The sequence below is a fragment of the Columba livia genome, chromosome 37 (assembly GCF_036013475.1).
Source record: "Columba livia isolate bColLiv1 breed racing homer chromosome 37, bColLiv1.pat.W.v2, whole genome shotgun sequence".
In the NCBI taxonomy this organism is placed as follows: Eukaryota; Metazoa; Chordata; class Aves; order Columbiformes; family Columbidae; genus Columba; species Columba livia.
Genome location: NC_088638.1, coordinates 187,838 through 209,989, shown reverse-complemented (window position 1 = coordinate 209,989; position 22,152 = coordinate 187,838). Strand labels below are relative to the sequence as shown.

Genomic DNA, 22,152 nt, shown 5'->3' with positions numbered 1-22,152 from the left:
CAATGAGGGCATTGGGGTCAGTTGGGTCATTGGGGACAATGAGGGCATTGGGGACAATGGGGGAGTTGGGGGCATTGGGGACAATGGGGTCGTTGGGGGTGTTGGGGACATTGGGAGCATTGGGAACAATGGGGTCAATTGGGTCATTGGGGACAATGAGGGCATTAGGGACAATGGGGGAGTTGGGGGTCTTGGGGGCATTTGGGACAATGGGGTCATTGGGGACAATGGGGTCGTTGGGGACAATGGGGACAATGGGGTCAATTGGGTCATCGGGGACAATGAGGGCATTGGGGACAATGGGGACAATGAGGGCATTGGGGACAATGGGGACAATGAGAGTGTGGGGGGCATTGGGGTCATCGGGGACAATGGGGTCAATTGGGGACAATGGGGTTATTGCGGGTGTTGGGGGCATTGGGGTCATTGGGGACAATGGGGGAGTTGGGGGTGTTGCGGGCATTGGGGTCAATGGGGTCGTTGGGGACAATGGGGTCGTTGGGGTCAATGGGGTCGTTGGGGTCAATGGGGACAATGAGGGCATTGGGGGTGTTGGGGGCATTGGGGTCATCGGGGACAATGGGGTCAATTGGGGACAATGGGGTCATCGGGGGCAATGAGGGCATTGGGGACAATGGGGACAATGAGGGCATTGGGGGTGTTGGGGGCATTGGGGTCATCGGGGACAATGGGGTCAATTGGGGACAATGGGGTTATTGGGGGTGTTGGGGGCATTGGGGACAATGGGGGAGTTGGGGGTGTTGGGGGCATTGGGGTCATTGGGGGCAATGGGGACGTTGGGGGAAATGGGGGCGTTGGGGGCAATGGGGGCGTTGGGGGCAATGGGGGTCAATTGGGGTCAATGGGGTCATCGGGGTCAATGAGGGTATTGGGGACAATGGCGTCGTTGGGGACAATGGGGACAATGAGGGCATTGAGGGTGTTGGGGGCATTGGGGGCAATGAGGGCATTGGGGACAATGGGGGAGTTGGGGGCATTGGGAGCATTGGGGACAATGGGGTCGTTGGGGACAATGGGGTTGACTGGGTCATTGGGGTCACTTGGGTCATTGGGGGGGTTGGGCTCAATTGGGTCATTGGGGATAATGGGGTCAATGGGGACGCTGGGGTCAATTGGGTCATTGGGGTCAATTGGGGTCAAGGGGAACAACGGGGTCAGTTGAGGCAATTGGGTCATTGGGGTCATTGGGGTCATTGGGGTCATTGGGGACGTTGGGGACAATGGGGGCATTTGGGACATTGGGGTCACTGGGGTCATTGAGGACAATGAGGGCATTGGGGACAATGGGGTAGTTGGGGGTGTTGGGGACATTGGGGTCAATTGGGTCATTGGGACAATTGGGACAGGGGGACATGGGGACAGGGGGACATGGGGACAGGGGGACATGGGACAGGGGGACATGGGGACATGGGGACATGGGGACAGGGGGACAGGGGGGACATGGGGACATGGGGGACATGGGGACAGGGGGACATGGGGACAGGGGGACATGGGACAGGGGGACATGGGGACATGGGGACATGGGGACAGGGGGACATGGGGACATGGGGGACAGGGGGATATGGGGACAGGGGGACATGGGGACATGGGGGACATGGGGACATGGGGACATGGGGGACATGGGGGACATGAGGGACACGCAACCCCCCCCCCAAAACTCACCGCAAAGAGCCTCAACACATTGGCCACCATGATGGACACGGAACTCGCCGAGGCGCCGATCACCCCCACCAACCTTTCGGGTGGGTCGCGCCGGGGGGGGGACCCGTCGGGACATGTCCCTTGTCCCCCCGCCCCCGCGGCGGCCGTGACGAAGTTACTGACGAAGGCCAACGCTTGTTCCAGCGCGTAGGTGTCGCGCGAGCACGTGTCCAGGATGCGCGCCCCCAAAGTGACGTTGGGGAGCAGCCGGGGGTCCCCGTTGACCCGGTCCAGGGCGTACAGCATGGCCTCCAAGCGGTGGATCCCTTGCTCTTTGCGCACCCCCCCGCAGGGCACCCCCGGGGGGCCCCGAGCGTGGACGGGGAACAGCCCCCCCAAGGTTAAGTCGCCCTCCAAGCGGATGGCGTGGGGCTGGGTGGGGGCCGGGGGGACGCCGTGGGGCCGGTGGAGGGTGAGGGTGATGGTGAGGAGGGCGAGGAGGCGCATGGCTGGGGGGGGACGTGGAGTTAGGGGGGGACGCGCTGTGGGGTGCGGACCCTATGGGTAACCCAATGGGGGGGCACCCTATGGGGTGGGAACCCAATGGGGAATCAATGGGGGACACTCCATGGGGTGGGAACCCAATGGGAAGTCAATGGGGGAGAAGCTATGGGGTGGGAACCCCATGGGGAGTCAATGGGGGGACACTCTATGGGGTGGGAACCCAATGGGGAATCAGTGGGGGACACTCTATGGGGTGGGAACCCAATGGGGAACTCAATGGGGGACACTCTATGGGGTGGGAACCCAATGGGAAGTCAATGGGGGAGAAGCTATGGGGTGGAACGCAATGGGGGAGAAGCTATGGGGTGGGAACCCAACAGGGAATCAATGGGGGACACTCTATGGGGTGGGAACCCAATGGGGAATCAATGGGGGACACTCTATGGGGTGGGAACCCAATGGGGAATCAATGGGGGACACTCTATGGGGTGGGAACCCAATGGGAAGTCAATGGGGGAGAAGCTATGGGGTGGGAACCCAATGGGGAACTCAATGGGGGACACTCTATGGGGTGGGAACCCAATGGGGAACTCAATGGGGGACACTCTATGGGGTGGGAACCCAATGGGGAATCAATGGGGCCAATCTATGGGTCCCTTGCTCTTTGCGCACCCCCCCGCACGGCACCCCCGGGGGGCCCCGAGCGTGGACGGGGAACAGCCCCCCCAAGGTTAAGTCGCCCTCCAAGCGGATGGCGTGGGGCTGGGTGGGGGCCGGGGGGACGCCGTGGGGCCGGTGGAGGGTGAGGGTGATGGTGAGGAGGGCGAGGAGTCGCATGGCTGGGGGGGGACGTGGAGTTAGGGGGGGACGCGCTGTGGTGTGGGGACCCTATGGGGAACCCAATGGGGGGCACCCTATGGGGTGGGAACCCAATGGGGAATCAATGGGGGACACTCTATGGGGTGGGAACCCAATGGGGAACTCAATGGGGGACACTCTATGGGGTGGGAACCCAATGGGGAATCAATGGGGGACACTCTATGGGGTGGGAACCCAATAGGGAATCAGTGGGGGACACTCTATGGGGTGGGAACCCAATGGGGAATCAGTGGGGGACACTCTATGGGGTGGGAACCCAATGGGAAGTCAATGGGGGAGAAGCTATGGGGTGGAACGCAATGGGGGAGAAGCTATGGGGTGGGAACCCAACAGGGAATCAATGGGGGACACTCTATGGGGTGGGAACCCAATGGGGAATCAATGGGGGACACTCTATGGGGTGGGAACCCAATGGGGAATCAATGGGGGACACTCTATGGGGTGGGAACCCAATGGGAAGTCAATGGGGGAGAAGCTATGGGGTGGGAACCCAATGGGGAACTCAATGGGGGACACTCTATGGGGTGGGAACCCAATGGGGAACTCAATGGGGGACACTCTATGGGGTGGGAACCCAATGGGGAATCAATGGGGCCAATCTATGGGTCCCTTGCTCTTTGCGCACCCCCCCGCACGGCACCCCCGGGGGGCCCCGAGCGTGGACGGGGAACAGGCCCCCCAAGGTTAAGTCGCCCTCCAAGCGGATGGCGTGGGGCTGGGTGGGGGCCGGGGGGACGCCGTGGGGCCGGTGGAGGGTGAGGGTGATGGTGAGGAGGCCGAGGAGGCGCATGGCTGGGGGGGGACGTGGAGTTAGGGGGGGAACGCGCTGGGGGGTGGGGACCCTATGGGGAACCCAATGGGGGGCACCCTATGGGGTGGGAACCCAATGGGGAATCAATGGGGGACACTCTATGGGGTGGGAACCCAATGGGGAATCAATGGGGGAGAAGCTATGGGGTGGAACTCAATGGGGGAGAAGCTATGGGGTGGGAACCCAATGGGGAATCAATGGGGGACACTCTATGGGGTGGGAACCCAATGGGGAATCAATGGGGGACACTCTATGGGGTGGGAACCCAATGGGAAGTCAATGGGGGATAAGCTATGGGGTGGGAACCCAATGGGGAACTCAATGGGGGACACTCCATGGGGTGGGAACCCAATGGGGAATCAATGGGGGACATTCTATGGGGTGGGAACCCAATGGGCAACTCAATGAGGGACACTCTATGGGGTGGAACCCAATGGGGAACTCAATGGGGGGACACTCTATGGGGTGGGAACCCAATGGGAAGTCAATGGGGGACACTCTATGGGGTGGGAACCCAATGGGGAACTCAATGGGGGACACTCTATGGGGTGGGAACCCAATGGGGAACTCAATAAGGGACACTCTATGGGGTGGGAACCCAATGGGAAGTCAATGGGGGAGAAGCTATGGGGTGGAACGCAATGGGGGAGAAGCTATGGGGTGGGAACCCAACAGGGAATCAATGGGGGACACTCTATGGGGTGGGAACCCAATGGGGAATCAATGGGGGACACTCTATGGGGTGGGAACCCAATGGGAAGTCAATGGGGGAGAAGCTATGCGGTGGGAACCCAATGGGGAACTCAATGAGGGACACTCTATGGGGTGGGAACCCAATGGGGAACTCAATGGGGGACACTCTATGGGGTGGGAACCCAATGGGGAATCAATGGGGTCAATCTATGGGTCCCTTGCTCTTTGCGCACCCCCCCGCAGGGCACCCCCGGGGGGCCCCGAGCGTGGACGGGGAACAGCCCCCCCAAGGTTAAGTCGCCCTCCAAGCGGATGGCGTGGGGCTGGGTGGGGGCCGGGGGGACGCCGTGGGGCCGGTGGAGGGTGAGGGTGATGGTGAGGAGGGCGAGGAGGCGCATGGCTGGGGGGGGACGTGGAGTTAGGGGGGGACGCGCTGGGGGGTGGGGACCCTATGGGGAACCCAATGGGGGGCACCCTATGGGGTGGGAACCCAATGGGGAATCAATGGGGGACACTCCATGGGGTGGGAACCCAATGGGAAGTCAATGGGGGAGAAGCTATGGGGTGGGAACCCCATGGGGAGTCAATGGGGGGACACTCTATGGGGTGGGAACCCAATGGGGAATCAGTGGGGGACACTCTATGGGGTGGGAACCCAATGGGGAACTCAATGGGGGACACTCTATGGGGTGGGAACCCAATGGGAAGTCAATGGGGGAGAAGCTATGGGGTGGAACGCAATGAGGGAGAAGCTATGGGGTGGGAACCCAATGGGGAACTCAATGGGGGACACTCTATGGGGTGGGAACCCAATGGGGAATCAGTGGGGGACACTCTATGGGGTGGGAACCCTATGGGGAACCCAATGGGGGGCACCCTATGGGGTGGGAACCCAATGGGGAATCAATGGGGGACACTCCATGGGGTGGGAACCCAATGGGAAGTCAATGGGGGAGAAGCTATGGGGTGGGAACCCCATGGGGAGTCAATGGGGGGACACTCTATGGGGTGGGAACCCAATGGGGAATCAGTGGGGGACACTCTATGGGGTGGGAACCCAATGGGGAACTCAATGGGGGACACTCTATGGGGTGGGAACCCAATGGGAAGTCAATGGGGGAGAAGCTATGGGGTGGAACGCAATGGGGGAGAAGCTATGGGGTGGGAACCCAACGGGGAATCAATGGGGGACACTCTATGGGGTGGGAACCCAATGGGGAATCAATGGGGGAGAAGCTATGGGGTGGGAACCCAATGGGGAATCAGTGGGGGGACACTCTATGGGGTGGGAACCCAATTGGGAACTCAATGGGGGGACACTCTATGGGGTGGGAACCCAATGGGGAATCAGTGGGGGACACTCTATGGGGTGGGAACCCAATGGGGAACTCAATGGGGGACACTCTATGGGGTGGGAACCCAATGGGAAGTCAATGGGGGACACTCTATGGGGTGGGAACCCAATGGGGAACCCAATGGGGGACACTCTATGGGGTGGGAACCCAATGGGGAATCAATGGGGGACACTCTATGGGGTGGGAACCCAATGGGGAATCAGTGGGGGACACTCTATGGGGTGGGAACCCAATGGGAAGTCAATGGGGGAGAAGCTATGGGGTGGAACGCAATGGGGGAGAAGCTATGGGGTGGGAACCCAACAGGGAATCAATGGGGGACACTCCATGGGGTGGGAACCCAATGGGGAATCAATGGGGGACACTCTATGGGGTGGGAACCCAATGGGGAATCAATGGGGGACACTCTATGGGGTGGGAACCCAATGGGGAATCAATGGGGGACACTCTATGGGGTGGGAACCCAATGGGGAACTCAATGGGGGACACTCTATGGGGTGGGAACCCAATGGGGAACTCAATGGGGGACACTCTATGGGGTGGGAACCCAATGGGGAATCAATGGGGGACACTCTATGGGGTGGGAACCCAATGAGAAGTCAATGGGGGAGAAGCTATGGGGTGGAACGCAATGGGGGAGAAGCTATGGGGTGGGAACCCAATGGGGAATCAATGGGGGACACTCTATGGGGTGGGAACCCAATGGGGAATCAGTGGGGGACACTCTATGGGGTGGGAACCCAATGGGGAATCAGTGGGGGACACTCTATGGGGTGGGAACCCAATGGGGGGACAATCTATGGGGTGGGAACCCAATGGGGAATCAATGGGGGGACAATCTATGGGGTGGGAACCCAATGGGGGGACAATCTATGGGGTGGGAACCCAATGGGGGGGACAATCTATAGGGTGGGAACTCAACGGGGGACAATCTATGGGGTGGGAACCCAATGGGGGACAATCTATGGGGTGGGGACCCAATGGGGGGGGCACCCAATGTGGGGTGGGGGGAACTCTATGGGTCCCCCCATAGGATAAGGGTGAGGACTTGGGGGTCACCCGGACGCCTGGGTCCCCCCTCCCGAACGCCTGGGACCCCCCTGTCCCGCTCACCTGGGTCCCTCCAGGACGCCTGGGTCCCTTCCCGAACGCCTGGGTCCCCTCCCGAATGCCTGGGTCCCCTGAGAGCCACCAGCTGCCCCCTCCTCTCTCCCCCCTCCCTCCCCGGACGCCTGGGTCCCCTCCAGATGCTTAGGGGATAGAGAGGGAAGTGGGGGGGGGGGGGGGGGGGCCGGACGCCTGGGTCCCCTCCCGAACGCCTGGGTCCCCTGAGAGCCAGATGCTCAGGGGATAGAGTGGGAGGGGGGGGGAGCCGGACGCCTGGGTCCCCTCCAGATGCTTAGGGGATAGAGTGGGGGGGGAAAGGGGGCCCGGACGCCTGGGTCCTCCCCCCCTCCCCGAACTCCTGGGTCCTTCCCGGACGCCTGGGTCCCCCCCTCACTTATCTGAGCCGAACTCCCATAATCCCCCAGCCCCCCCCCCAATTAAAAGCAGCTGTTAATTACGGGGGGGGGGGGGGAGTCGGGAATTAAAGGGGGGGGGCCCTAATCCCCCCCAGATGCCGGATTATTGGGGGTGGGGGGAGGGGATAATCCCGCTGCTCAGCTACAGCCGGAGGGACCCAGGCGTTCGGGGGGGGACCCAGGCGTCCGGGGAGGGAGGGGGCGCAGCTGGTGGCTCTCAGGGGACCCAGGCGTCCGGGAGAGGGGAGGGGGTAAGCTGGTGGGTCTCAGGGGACCCAGGCGTTCGGGAGGGACCCAGGCGTTCGGGGAGGGAGGGGGCGCAGCTGGTGGCCCTCAGGGGACCCAGGCGTCCGGGGGGGGGACCCAGGCGTCCGAGAGAGGGGAGGGGGGGAGCTGGTGGGTCTCAGGGGACCCAGGCTTTCGGAAGGGACCCAGGCGTCCGGGGAGGGAGGGGGCGCAGCTGGTGTCTCTCAGGGGACCCAGGCGTCCGGGAGGGGGACCCAGGCGTCCGAGAGAGGGGAGGGGGGGAGCTGGTGGGTCTCAGGGGACCCAGGCTTTCGGAAGGGACCCAGGCGTCCGGGGAGGGAGGGGGCGCAGCTGGTGTCTCTCAGGGGACCCAGGCGTCCGGGAGGGGGACCCAGGCGTCCGAGAGAGGGGAGGGGGTGAGCTGGTGGATCTCAGGGGACCCAGGCGTTCGGGAGGGACCCAGGCGTCCGGGTAGCCCCCCCACACTCTCCTCCCTAAGCATCTGTAGGGGACCCAGGCGTCCGGGGGGGACCCAGGCGTCCGAGAGAGGGGAGGCGGGGAGCTGGTGGATCTCAGGGGACCCAGGCGTTCGGGAGGGACCCAGGCGTCCGGGTCGCCCCCCCACACTCTCCTCCCTAAGCATCTGTAGGGGACCCAGGCGTCCGGGGGGGACCCAGGTGTCCGGGGAGGGAGTGGGGAAGCTGGTGGCCCTCAGGGGACCCAGGCGTTCGGGAGGGACCCAGGCGTCCGGGTCCCCCCCCACACTCTCCCCTCAAAGCATCTGGAGGGCACCCAGGCGTTCGGGAGGGACCCAGGCGTCCGGGAGAGGGGAGGGGGGAGCTGGTGGCTCTCAAGGGACCCAGGCGTCCGGTGCCCCCCCATACCCAATGTGCCCCCCCACCCCATAGCATCTAGACGGGACCCAGGCGTCCGGGCCCCCCCCACTCCGTGTATTTAGGGACCACTGCGGCCACGCCCCCGCCTGTTAACCAGCCCCACAAACACGCCCCTTTCTCTTGATTGGCTCCCACCCCCGTAGCCACGCCCCCTCCACCTCCTCTTTTCCGGGGTTGTTTTACGACACCGCCGCGGTCGCGCTTTACGGCAGCGAGACACGCCGTGCGCAACGTGAGTTTTGGGGGGATTTGGGGGGATTTTGGGGTTCCTATGTGGGTCTATGGGTCCCTATGGGGGTCTGTGGGGGCTTTTGGGGTCCCTATGGGGGTCTGGGGGTCCCTATGGGGGTCTATGTGTCTGGGGGGGGTCCCTATGGGGGTCCCTATGGGGGTCTGTGGGTCCCTATGTGGGTCTGGGGGGGTCTCTATGGGTCCCTATGGGGGTTTTGGGGGTCCCTATGGGGGTTCCTATGGGGCTTTTGGGGTCCCCATGGGGGTCAATGGGTCTCTATGGGGGTCAGTGGGTTTTGGGGGGTCCCTATGGGGGTCTATGTGTCTGGGGGGGGTCCCTATGGGGGTCCCTATGGGGGTCTGTGGGTCCCTATGTGGGTCTGGGGGGGTCTCTATGGGTCCCTATGGGGGTTTTGGGGGTCCCTATGGGGGTTCCTATGGGTTCCTAGGGGGCTTTTGGGGTCCCCATGGGGGTCAATGGGTCTCTATGGGGGTCAGTGGGTTTTGGGGGGTCCCTATGGGGCTCTATGGGTCTGGGGGGTCCGTAAGGGGCTCTATGGGTCCCTATGGGGGTCTATGGGTCTGGGGGGTCCCTATGGGGGTCTATGGGTCTGGGGGGACCCTATGGGGCTTTATGGATCCCTATGGGGCTCTATGGGTCTGGGGGGGTCCCTATGGGGGTCTATGGGTCTGGTGGGTCCCTATGGGGCTCTATGGGTCCCTATGGGGGTCTATGGGTCTGGGGGGTCCCTATGGGGCTCTATGGGTCCCTATGGGGGTCTATGGGTCTGGGGGGTCCCTATGGGGCTCTATGGGTCCCTATGGGGCTCTATGGGTCTGGTGGGACCCTATGGGGCTCTACGGGTCCCTATGGGGGTCTATGGGTCTGGGGGGTCCCTATGGGGGTCTATGGGTCTGGTGGGTCCCTATGGGGCTCTATGGGGCTCTATGGGTCTGGGGGTCCCTATGGGGGTCAATGGGTCTATGGGTCCCTATGGGGGTCTATGTCTCTGGGGTGCCCCTATAGGTCTTTGTGGGGGTCTATGGGTGTCTATGGGTCTGGGGGCTCCCTATGGGGCTCTATGGGTCCCTATGGGGCTCTATGGATCCCTATGGGGGTCAATTGGTCTGTGGGTCCCTATGGGTCTTTATGGGACTCTGTGGGTGTCTATGGGTCTGGGGGCTCCCTATGGGGCTCTATGGATCCTTATGGGTCTTTATGGGTCCCTATGGGTGTCTATGGGTCTGGGGGCTCCTCATGGGGTTTTGGGGGACCAGGACTTGAATTTTGGGGGTGTGCCCCCCATATTAACCCTATATGTGTGTGTCCCCCCCCAAACCAGCTTTAATGGCCGATCGGGACCCCCCAAAAAAGGAAGAGGACGAGGAAACCCCACAGGTAGCGCCACCTATAGGGCGGGAGGACCCACCGGTGCCCCCATGACCCACGGAGTCTATGGGGTTTTGGGGGGTCCCTATGGGGGTCTATGGGTCCCTATGGGGGTTTATGGGTCCCTGTGGGGGTCAGTGGGCTTTGGGGGGCCTATATGGGGGTCTATGGGTCCCTATGGGGGTTTATGGGTCCCTGTGGGGGTCAGTGGGCTTTGGGGGGCCTATATGGGGGTCTATGGGTCCCTATGGAGCTCTATGGGTCTAGGGCGTCCCTATGGGGCTCTATGGGTCCCTTTGGGCATCAATGGGTCCCTATGGGGCTCTATGGGTTTTGGGGGGTCCCTGTTGGGGCCCTATGGGGCTCTATGGGTCTGGTGGGACCCTATGGGGCTCTGTGGGTCCCTATGGGGGTCTGTGGGTCTGGGGGGTCCCTATGGGGTCTATGGGTGTCAATGGGTCTATGGGTCCTTGTGGGGGTCTATGGGTCCCTATGGGGCTCTATGGGTTTTGGGGGGTCCCTGTTGGGGTCTATGGGTGTCAATGGGTCTATGGGTCCTTGTGGGGGTCTATGGGTCCCTATGGGGCTCTATGGGTTTTGGGGGGTCCCTGTTGGGGTCTATGGGTGTCAATGGGTCTATGGGTCCCTGTGGGGCTCTATGGGTCCCCATGTGGGTCAATGGGTTTTAGGGAGTCCCTATGGGGGTCTATGGATCGCTATGGGGGTCTATGGGTCTCTATGGGGGTCAATGGGTTTGGGGGGTCTATAGGGGGTCTATGGGTCTCTATGGGGGTCAATGGGTCTATGGGTCCCTGTGGTGGATCTATGGGTCTGGGGGGTCCCTATGGGGGGTCTATGGGTCCCTATGGAGGTCAATGGGTTTTTGGGGTCCCTGTGAGGGTCTATGGGTCTGGGGGGTTCCTATGGGTCTGGGGCATCCCTGTGGGGGTCTATGGGCCCCTCTGGGTCCCTATTGGGGTCTATGGGTCTGGGGGGGGTCCCTATGGGGGTCAATGGCTCTATGGGTCCCTATGGGTCCCTATGGGTCTGGGGGGGTCCCTGTGGGGCTCTATGGGTCCCTGTGAATCCCTATTGGGGTCTGTGGGTCTGGGGGGGTCCCTGTGGGGGTCTATGGGTCCCTATGGGTGTCAATGGGTCCCTATGGGGGTCAATGGCTCTATGGGTCCCTATGGGTATCAATGGGTCCCTATGGGTATCAATGGGTCTCTGGGGTCCCTATGGGGTTCTATGGGGTTGAGGGGTTCCTATGGGTCCCTATGGGGGTCTATGGGACTGGGGGGTCCCTGTGGAGCTCTATGGGATCCTATGGGGCTCCATGGGTCTGGGGGGGTCCCTATGGGTCCCTGTGGGGGTCTATGGGTCCCTATGGCGGTCTATGGGTCTGCGGGGGTCCCTATGGGGGTCAATGGCTCTATGGGTCCCTATGGGGGTCTATGGGTCTGGGGTGTCCCTATGGGGCTCTATGGGTCTGGGGGGGTCCCTGTGGGGCTCTATGGGTCCCTATGGGTATCAATGGGTCTGGGGGGTCCCTATGGGGTTCTATGGGGTTGGGGGCTTCCTATGGGTCCCTATGGGGCTCTATGGGACTGGGGGGTCCGTGTGGAGCTCTATGGGATCCTATGGGGCTCCATGGGTCTGGGGGGGTCCCTATGGGGGTCAATGGTTCTATGGGTCCCTATGGGGCTCTATGGGACTGGGGGGTCCCTGTGGAGCTCTATGGGATCCTATGGGGCTCCATGGGTCTGGGGGGGTCCCTATGGGGGTCTATGGGGGTCTATGGGTCTGGGGGGGTCCCTGTGGGGCTCTAGGGGTCCCTATGGGTCCCTATGGGGGTCTATGGGTCTGGGGTGTCCCTATGGGGCTCTATGGGTCTGGGGGGGTCCCTGTGGGTCTCTAGGGGTCCCTATGGGTCCCTATGGGGGTCTATGGGTCAGGGGGTGTCCCTATGGGGCTCTATGGGTCTGGGGGGGTCCCTGTGGGTCTCTAGGGGTCCCTATGGGTCCCTATGGGGGTCTATGGTTCTGGGGGTGTCCCTATGGGGCTCTATGGGTCTGGAGGCTCCCATTGTGGCGCCCCCTATAGGATGGGAGCACCCATTGCTTTTGCCATCCATAGAACTCAACGAGACCTCCCTATAGGTGACGCCCCCTATAGGGCGGGAGGACCCATTGATATTTCTGTGCCCCATAGGAAAACAATGACGAAGATGAAGATGAAGATAATGATGAAGATGAGGATGAAGACGAAGCCCAAGGGGGTCCCGGAATCCATAGGGCGCCCCCTATAGGGCGGGAGGACCCCCGGGTGATCCCGGGGGTGCTTTACTTGCCTTGTCCCCCTATAGGATTCGGACCCCGTCAAGTTCGGGCCATGTTGAGACCCTATGGGGAGATCGGGAGGGTGTTCTTCCAACCAAGGGGTCAGCACCCATGGGTGGGGGTCGGGGTGCCCATGGGGGGGCGGTTTTGGGTCAAATTTGGGGGGTTTTGGGGCAATTTGGGGCGTTTTGAGGCGGTTTTTGGAGATATAGGGGGGGAATATTTTGGGGCGTTTTAGTGGGATTTGGGGTCCAAATGTGGGCCAGCACCCATGGGTGGGGATCAGGGTGCCCATGGGGGGGTCCTGGGTGAAATTTGGGGGGTTTTGGGGGGATTTTTGGGTGAAATTTGGGGGTTTTTGGGGCAGATTTTGGGGCCTTTTCAGAGGTTTTTTGGAGGAGCTATGGGGGGATATTTTGGGGCAATTTAGGGGGATTTTGGGGTCCAAATGTGGGGCAGCACCCATGGGTGGGGGTCAGGGTGCCCATGGGGGTGTTCTGGGTGAGATTTGGGGTGATTTTGGGTCAAATTTGGGGGGTTTTGGGGCAATTTGGGGCGTTTTGAGGCGGTTTTTGGAGGAGATATAGGGGGGAAATATTTTGGGGCAATTTTAGTGGGATTTGGGGTCCAAATGTGGGTCAGCACCCATGGGTGGGGGTCAGGGTGCCCATGGGGGTGTTCTGGGTGAGATTTGGGGGGTTTTGGGTGAAATTTTGGGGTTTTGGGGGCAGATTTTGGGGCCTTTTCAGAGGGTTTTTGGAGGAGCTATGGGGGGATATTTTGGGGCAATTTTAGTGGGTTTTGGGGTCCAAATGTGGGTCAGCACCCATGGGTGGGGGTCAGGGTGCCCATGGGGGTGTTCTGGGTGAGATTTGGGGTGATTTTGGGTGAAATTTTGGGATTTTGGGGGCAGATTTTGGGGAGATCTGGGGCATTTTTGGAGGAGCTATGGGGGGGATATTTTGGGGCAATTTAGGGGGATTTTGGGGGTTTTGGGGTCCAAATGTGGGTCAGCACCCATGGGTGGGGGTCAGGGTGCCCATGGGGGGGTCCTGGGTGAAATTTGGGGGGTTTTGGGAGGATTTTTGGGTGAAATTTGGGGGTTTTTGGGGCAGATTTTGGGGCCTTTTCAGAGGGTTTTTGGAGGAGCTATGGGGGGATATTTTGGGGCAATTTAGGGGGATTTTGGGGTCCAAATGTGGGGCAGCACCCATGGGTGGGGGTTGGGGGACCCATAGGGGGGATTTTGGGGTGATTTTGGGTTTTTTTGGGGTATTTTTAGGGGGAATTTAGTGAATTTTGGGTGGAATTTAGTGCATTTTAAGGCCTATTGGATTTTTAGGGCCTATTGGAGTTTTGGGCCTATTTAGGTGATTTTGGGTCTATTTAGTCGATTTTTGGGGCTATTTAATAGATTTTTGGGTCTATTTAGGTGATTCTGGGACAAATTTGGGGGATTTTGGGTGAAATTCAGTGGATTTGGGGCAAAATTTAGTGAATTTTGGGTGGAAATTAGTGCATTTTTTGGCCTATTTGGGTGATTTTTGGGATGATTTAGTTGAATTTTGGGCCGATTTAGATGCATTTTGGGTCAATTTTAAGGTATTTTGGGTCAATTTAGACACATTTTGGGTCGATTTTAGGGTTTTTTGGGTCCATTTAGACACATTTTGGGTCAATTCTAAGGTTTCTTGGGCCAATTTAGGTGATTTTTGAGCTGATTTAGACGCATTTTGGGCCAATTTAGACCCATTTTGGGTCAACTTTGTTTTTTGTGTCTGTTTAGACCGATTTTGGGTCAATTTTAAGGTATTTTGGGTCAACTTAGATGCATTTTGGGCTAATTTAGGCCCATTTTGGGTCAATTTTAAGGTTTTTTGGGCCGATTTAGGCCCATTTTGGGTCAATTTAAAGGTTTTTGGGCCAATTTAGACACATTTTGGGTCAATTTTAGGGTTTTTTGGGTCAATTTGGACGCATTTTGGGCCAATTTAGATGCATTTTTGGCCAATTTAGGTGATTTTTGGGTCAATTTAGACACATTTTGGGTTGATTTTAAGGTTTTTTGGGCCAATTTAGACGCATTTTGGGTCAATTTTAAGGTCTTTTGGGTCGATTAAGACCTATTTTGGGTCAATTTAGATGCATTTGGGTCAATTTTTTGGGTTTTTTGGGTCAATTTTAGGTTTTTTTGGGTCGATTTGGACACATTTTGGGTCAATTTTAAGGTTTTTTGGGTCAACTTAGACGCATTTTGGGTCAACTTAGACGCATTTTGGGTCCATTTAGACGCTTTTTTGGCCAATTTAGGTGATTTTGGGGTCAATTTAGACCCATTTTGGGTCAATTTTAAGGTCTTTTGGGTCGATTAAGACCTATTTTGGGTCAATTTAGATGCATTTTGGGTCAATTTTTTGGGTTTTTTGGGTCAATTTTAGGGTTTTTTGGGTCAATTTGGACACATTTTGGGTCAATTTAGACGCATTTTGGGTCAATTTTAGGGTTTTTTGGGTCGATTTGGACACATTTTGGGTCAATTTTAAGGTTTTTTGGGTCAACTTAGACGCATTTTGGGTCAACTTAGATGCATTTTGGGTCAACTTAGACTCTTTTTTGGCCAATTAAGGTGATTTTTGGGTCGATTTGTACACATTTTGGGTCGATTTTAAGGTCTTTTGGGCCAATTTAGACGCATTTTGAGTCGATTTTAAGGTTTTTTGGGTCAACTTAGACGCATTTTGGGTCAATTTTTTGGGTTTTTTGGGTCAATTTTAGGGTTTTTTGGGTCAATTTGGACACATTTTGGGTCGATTTTAAGCTCTTTTGTGTCAATTTAGACGCATTTTGGGTCAATTTAGACGCATTTTGGGTCGATCCCAATGTCTTTCGGGTCGATTCTCGTGCTTTTCTCACCATTTTGGGCTCAAACCAGCCGATTTTGGCCATTTCCCACAGACGGCCGAGTCCGGCGCCGGCGCCGCCGCCCGCAGCCCCAGATCAATGGGGCCGCCCCATATACCGAGGGCTGGGTGGAATTTCGGGACAAACGAGCGGCCAAACGAGCGGCCAAGATGCTCAATGGGGCCCCAATGAGCCCCCGGCCCCGCAGCCCCTTCAGACACCACCGCTGGAGCATCAAGGTGCGCAGGACGCCTGGGTCCCTCGCCCGGACGCCTGGGTCCCTTTTATGGGGGGGATTTTGGGTCATTTTGGGGGTTAATGGGGGTTAATGGGTCCTTTTTTGGGGTCTCCCGGACGCCTGGGTCCCTTATTTGGGGTCTCCCGGATGCCTGGGTCCCTCTCCCGGACGCCTGGGTCCCTTATTTGGTGGAATTTTGGGTCATTTGGGGTGTTTATGGGGGTTAATGGGTCCCTTATTGGGGTCTCCCGGATGCCTGGGTCCCTCGCCCGGACGCCTGGGTCCCTTATTGGGGTCTCCCAGACTCCTGGGTCCCTTTTATGGGGGGGTCTGGGGTCACTTTGGGGGGGGATTTGGGGTCATTTTGGGCTCTCCCGGACGCCTGGGTCCCTTATTTGGGGTCTCCTGGATGCCTGGGTCCCTCTCCCGGACGCCTGGGTCCCTTTTATGGGGGGGTCTGGGGTCACTTGGGTGGGGATTTGGGGTCATTTTGGGCTCTCCCGGACCCCTGGGTCCCTTATTTGGGGTCTCCCGGACGCCTGGGTCCCTTATTTGGGGTCTCCCGGATGCCTGGGTCCCTCTCCCGGACGCCTGGGTCCCTTATTTGGTGGAATTTTGGGTCATTTGGGGTGTTTATGGGGGTTAATGGGTCCCTTATTGGGGTCTCCCGGATGCCTGGGTCCCTTATTTGGGGTCTCCCGGACGCCTGGGTCCCTTATTTGGGGTCTCCCGGACGCCTGGGTCCCTCTCCCAGACACCTGGGTCCCTTATTTGGGGTCTCCCGGACGCCTGGGTCCCTTATTTGGGGTCTCCCGGATGCCTGGGTCCCTCTCCCGGACACCTGGGTCCCTTATTTGGGGTCTCCCGGACGCCTGGGTCCCTTATTTGGGGTCTCCCGGACACCTGGGTCCCTCTCCCAGACACCTGGGTCCCTTTTATGGGGGGAATTTGGGGTCATTTTGGGGGTTTATGGGGGTTAATGGGTCATTATTTGGGGTCTCCCGGACGCCTGGGTCCCTCTCCCGAACTCCTGAGTCCCTTATTTGGGGGGGATTTGGGGTCATTTTGGGGGGGTTTATGGGTCCCATTTCGGGGTCTCCCAGACATCGGGCTCACCCGGACGCCTGGGTCCCTGTCCCGGACGCCTGGGTCCCTCACCCGGACGCCTGGGTCCCTTATTGGGGTCTCCCGGACTCCTGGGTCCCTTTTCTGGGGGGGTCTGGGGTCACTTGGGGGGGGATTTGGGGTCATTTTGGGCTCTCCCGGACGCCTGGGTCCCTTATTTGGGGTCTCCCGGACGCCTGGGTCCCTCTCCTGAACTCCTGGGTCCCTTATTTGGAGGGGATTTGGGGTCATTTTGGGGGGGTTTATGGGTCCCATTTCAGGGTCTCCCAGACATTGGGCTCACCCGGACGCCTGGGTCCCTCTCCCGGACGCCTGGGTCCCTTTTATGGGGGGAATTTTGGGTCATTTTGGGGGTTTATGGGGGTTAATGGGTCCCTTATTTGGGGTCTCCCGAACTCCTGGGTCCCTCTCCCGGACGCCTGGGTCCCTTATTTGGTGGAATTTTGGGTCATTTGGGGTGTTTATGGGGGTTAATGGGTCCCTTATTGGGGTCTCCCGGATGCCTGGGTCCCTTATTTGGGGTCTCCCGGACGCCTGGGTCCCTTATTTGGGGTCTCCCGGACGCCTGGGTCCCTCTCCCAGACACCTGGGTCCCTTATTTGGGGTCTCCCGGACGCCTGGGTCCCTTATTTGGGGTCTCCCGGATGCCTGGGTCCCTCTCCCGGACACCTGGGTCCCTTATTTGGGGTCTCCCGGACGCCTGGGTCCCTTATTTGGGGTCTCCCGGACACCTGGGTCCCTCTCCCAGACACCTGGGTCCCTTTTATGGGGGGAATTTGGGGTCATTTTGGGGGTTTATGGGGGTTAATGGGTCATTATTTGGGGTCTCCCGGACGCCTGGGTCCCTCTCCCGAACTCCTGAGTCCCTTATTTGGGGGGGATTTGGGGTCATTTTGGGGGGGTTTATGGGTCCCTTTTCGGGGTCTCCCAGACATCGGGCTCACCCGGACGCCTGGGTCCCTGTCCCGGACGCCTGGGTCCCTCACCCGGACGCCTGGGTCCCTTATTGGGGTCTCCCGGACTCCTGGGTCCCTTTTCTGGGGGGGTCTGGGGTCACTTGGGGGGGGATTTGGGGTCATTTTGGGCTCTCCCGGACGCCTGGGTCCCTTATTTGATATCTCCCGGACGCCTGGGTCCCTCTCCTGAACTCCTGGGTCCCTTATTTGGGGGGGATTTGGGGTCATTTTGGGGGGGTTTATGGGTCCCATTTCGGGGTCTCCCAGACATCGGGCTCACCCGGACGCCTGGGTCCCTGTCCCGGATGCCTGGGTCCCTTATTTGGGGGGATTTGGGATTATTTTGGGGGGTTTATGGGGGTTAATGGGTCCTTATTTGGGGTCTCCCGGACGCCTGGGTCCCTTATTTGGGGTCTCCCGAACGCCTGGGTCCCTTTCTGGTGTGTCCCTGGGGGGCATCTGGGGTCACTTTGGGGTCATTTTGGGGGGGTTTATGGGTCCCATTTCGGGGTCTCCCAGACATCGGGCTCTCCCGGACGCCTGGGTCCCTCTCCCGGATACCTGGGTCCCTTTTATGGGGGGAATTTTGGGTCATTTTGGGGGTTTATGGGGGTTAATGTGTCCCTTATTTGGGGTCTCCCGGACGCCTGGGTCCCTCTCCTGAACTCCTGGGTCCCTTATTTGGGGGGGATTTGGGGTCATTTTGGGGGGGTTTATGGGTCCCATTTCGGGGTCTCCCAGACATCGGGCTCACCCGGACGCCTGGGTCCCTGTCCCGGATGCCTGGGTCCCTTATTTGGGGGGATTTGGGATTATTTTGGGGGGTTTATGGGGGTTAATGGGTCCTTATTTGGGGTCTCCCGGACGCCTGGGTCCCTTATTTGGGGTCTCCCGAACGCCTGGGTCCCTTTCTGGTGTGTCCCTGGGGGGCATCTGGGGTCACTTTGGGGTCATTTTGGGGGGGTTTATGGGTCCCATTTCGGGGTCTCCCAGACATCGGGCTCTCCCGGACGCCTGGGTCCCTCTCCCGGATACCTGGGTCCCTTTTATGGGGGGAATTTTGGGTCATTTTGGGGGTTTATGGGGGTTAATGTGTCCCTTATTTGGGGTCTCCCGGACGCCTGGGTCCCTCTCCTGAACTCCTGGGTCCCTTATTTGGGGGGGATTTGGGGTCATTTTGGGGGGGTTTATGGGTCCCATTTCGGGGTCTCCCAGACATCGGGCTCACCCGGACGCCTGGGTCCCTGTCCCGGACGCCTGGGTCCCTTTTATGGGGGGAATTTGGGGTCATTTTGGGGGTTTATGGGGGTTAATGGGTCATTATTTGGGGTCTCCCGGACGCCTGGGTCCCTTATTTGGGGTCTCCCGGATGCCTGGGTCCCTCTCCCAGACACCTGGGTCCCTTATTTGGGGTCTCCCGGACGCCTGGGTCCCTCTCCCGGACACCTGGGTCCCTTATTTGGGGTCTCCCGGACGCCTGGGTCCCTCTCCCGCATGCCTGGGTCCCTTATTTGGGAGGATCTGGGAGGGATTTGGGGGTCACGTTGGGGGGATTGGGGTCCCATTTCGGGGTCTCCCAGACATTGGGCTTACCCGGACGCCTGGCTCCCTGTCCCGGACGCCTGGGTCCCTCACCCGGACGCCTGGGTCCCTTCCTCCCCGCAGTACCTGCCCGGGTTCCGCTGGCCGCACCTGAGCGAGCGCCTGAGCTACGAGCGCCAGGTTCAAGTTCAACGGCTACGGGCCGAGGTGGCTCAAGCCAAGCGCGAGGGGGCGTTCCACACCCGCCCCCCCCCCAAAACCCCCCCGCGACCCCCCTCACCCCGCCCCCCCCACCTGGGGGTTCACACAACGAGCCACCGAGGAAGAAATTTGGGGTACAAAAGCTCGACCCCCCCCCAAAAAACCACCCAGGAGCCTCTTGGAAAAGGTGTTTGGGGGGAAGGGTTGAGCCACCCGGATGCCTGGGTCCCTTTTTTGGGGGGATTTGGGGTCATTTTGGGGGGTTTATGGGGGTTAATGGGTCCGTTATTGGGGTCTCCCGGACGCCTGGGTCCCTTATTTGGGGTCTCCCGGACGCCTGGGTCCCTTTTTGGGGGGATTTGGGGTCATTTTGGGGGGTTTATGGGGGTTAATGGGTCCCTTATTTGGGGTCTCCCGGACGCCTGGGTCCCTCTCCCGGACGCCTGGGTCCCTTTTGTGGGGGGATTTGGGGTCATTTTGGGGGGTTTATGGGGGTTAATTGGTCCCTTATTGGGGTCTCCCGGACGCCTGGGTCCCTTATTTGGGGGGATTTGGGGTCATTTTGGGGGGTTTATGGGGGTTAATGGGTCCGTTATTGGGGTCTCCCGGACGCCTGGGTCCTCTCCCGGACGCCTGGGTCCCTTTTTGGGGGGATTTGGGCTCATTTTGGGGGGTTTATGGGTCCTTATTTGGGGTCTCCCGGATGCCTTGGTCCCTTATTTGGGGATTACCCGGACGCCTGGGTCCCTTTTATGGGGGGTCTCCCGGACGCCTGGGTCCCTCTCCCGGACGCCTGGGTCCCTTATTTGGGGTCTCCCGGACGCCTGGGTCCCTTTTTGGGGGGATTTGGGGTCATTTTGGGGGGTTTATGGGGGTTAATGGGTCCCTTATTTGGGGTCTCCCGGACACCTGGGTCCCTTATTTGGGGTCTCCCGGACGCCTGGGTCCCTTATTTGGGGCACCCGGACGCCTGGGTCCCTCTCCCGGACGCCTGGGTCCCTTTTGTGGGGGGATTTGGGGTCATTTTGGGGGGTTTATGGGGGTTAATTGGTCCCTTATTGGGGTCTCCCGGACGCCTGGGTCCCTTATTTGGGGGGATTTGGGGTCATTTTGGGGGGTTTATGGGGGTTAATGGGTCCGTTATTGGGGTCTCCCGGACGCCTGGGTCCCTTTTTGGGGGGAATTTTGGGTCATTTTTGGGGTTTATGGGGGTTAATTGGGGTTAATGGGTCCCTTATTTGGGGTCTCCCGGACGCCTGGGTCCCTTATTTGGGGTCTCCCGGACACCTGGGTCCCTCTGCCGGACGCCTGGGTCCCTTATTTGGGGTCTCCCGGACGCCTGGGTCCCTCTCCCGGACGCCTGGGTCCCTTATTTGGCGATTACCCGGACGCCTGGGTCCCTTTTGTGGGGGGATTTGGGGTCATTTTGGGGGTTTATGGGGGTCAATGTGTCCCTTATTGGGGTCTCCCGGACGCCTGGGTCCCTCTCCCGGACGCCTGGGTCCATTATTTGGGGGGATTTGGGGTCATTTTGGGGGTTTATGGGGGTTAATGGGTCCCTTATTTGGGGGTCTCCCGGACGCCTGGGTCCCTTTTTGGGGGGATTTGGGGTCATTTTGGGGGTTTATGGGGGTCAATGTGTCCCTTATTGGGGTCTCCCGGACGCCTGGGTCCCTTTTTGGGGGTATTTGGGGTCATTTTGGGGGGTTAATTGGGGTTAATGGGTCCCTTATTTGGGGTCTCCCGGACGCCTGGGTCCCTTATTTGGGGTCTCCCGGACGCCTGGGTCCCTTATTTGGGGTCTCCCGGACGCCTGGGTCCCTTTTTGGGGGGATTTGGGGTCATTTTGGGGGGTTTATGGGGGTTAATGGGTCCGTTATTGGGGTCTCCCGGATGCCTGGGTCCCTTATTGGGGTCTCCCGGACGCCTGGGTCCCTCTCCCGGACGCCTGGGTCCCTTATTTGGGGTCTCCCGGATGCCTGGGTCCTTTATTTGGGGTCTCCCGGACGCCTGGGTCCCTTTTTGGGGGGAATTTTGGGTCATTTTGGGGGTTTATGGGGCTTAATTGGGGTTAATGGGTCCGTTATTGGGGTCTCCCGGACGCCTGGGTCCCTTATTTGGGGATTACCCGGACGCCTGGGTCCCTTTTTTGGGGGGATTTGGGCTCATTTTGGGGGTTTATGGGGGTCAATGGGTCCCTTATTGGGGTCTCCCGGACGCCTGGGTCCATTATTTGGGGTCTCCCGGACGCCTGGGTCCCTTTTTGGGGGGATTTGGGGTCATTTTGGGGGGTTTATGGGGGTCAATGGGTCCGTTATTGGGGTCTCCCGGACGCCTGGGTCCCTTATTTGGGGTCTCCCGGACGCCTGGGTCCCTTTTTGGGGGGATTTGGGGTCATTTTGGGGGGTTTATGGGGGTTAATGGGTCCGTTATTGGGGGCTCCCGGACGCCTGGGTCCCTTATTGGGGTCTCCCGGACGCCTGGGTCCCTTATTTGGGGTCTCCTGGACGCCTCGGTCCCATTTTGGGGGGATTTGGGGTCATTTGGGGGGTTTATGGGGGTTAATGGGTCCCTTATTGGGGTCTCCCGGACGCCTGGGTCCCTCTCCCGGACGCCTGGGTCCCTTTTTATTTCCCCTAAATAAATCGAATTTTGGTGAA

The 22,152-nt window shown here is 59.5% G+C and overlaps 2 protein-coding genes across 2 annotated transcripts in view; one reads left to right on the top strand and one right to left on the bottom strand.

Annotated features, from left to right (window-relative positions):
* Positions 1–7,681, bottom strand: part of LOC102088474 (metabotropic glutamate receptor 6) — a 25,153-nt gene extending 17,472 nt beyond the window's left edge. The window contains 1 exon segment of the mRNA XM_065044373.1: positions 1,684–7,681. Within this exon segment, the coding sequence (XP_064900445.1) occupies positions 1,684–2,169 (486 nt within the window). The 5' untranslated portion in view covers positions 2,170–7,681.
* On the top strand, positions 2,814–22,152 carry ABT1 (activator of basal transcription 1). Its single transcript, XM_065044382.1, has 6 exons — positions 2,814–2,896; positions 8,713–8,801; positions 10,144–10,199; positions 12,402–12,630; positions 15,485–15,669; positions 19,415–22,152. Exons 3-6 carry the CDS (start codon positions 10,149–10,151, stop codon positions 20,369–20,371), a joined length of 1,422 nt encoding a protein of 473 aa, XP_064900454.1. The 5' UTR covers positions 2,814–2,896; positions 8,713–8,801; positions 10,144–10,148; the 3' UTR covers positions 20,372–22,152.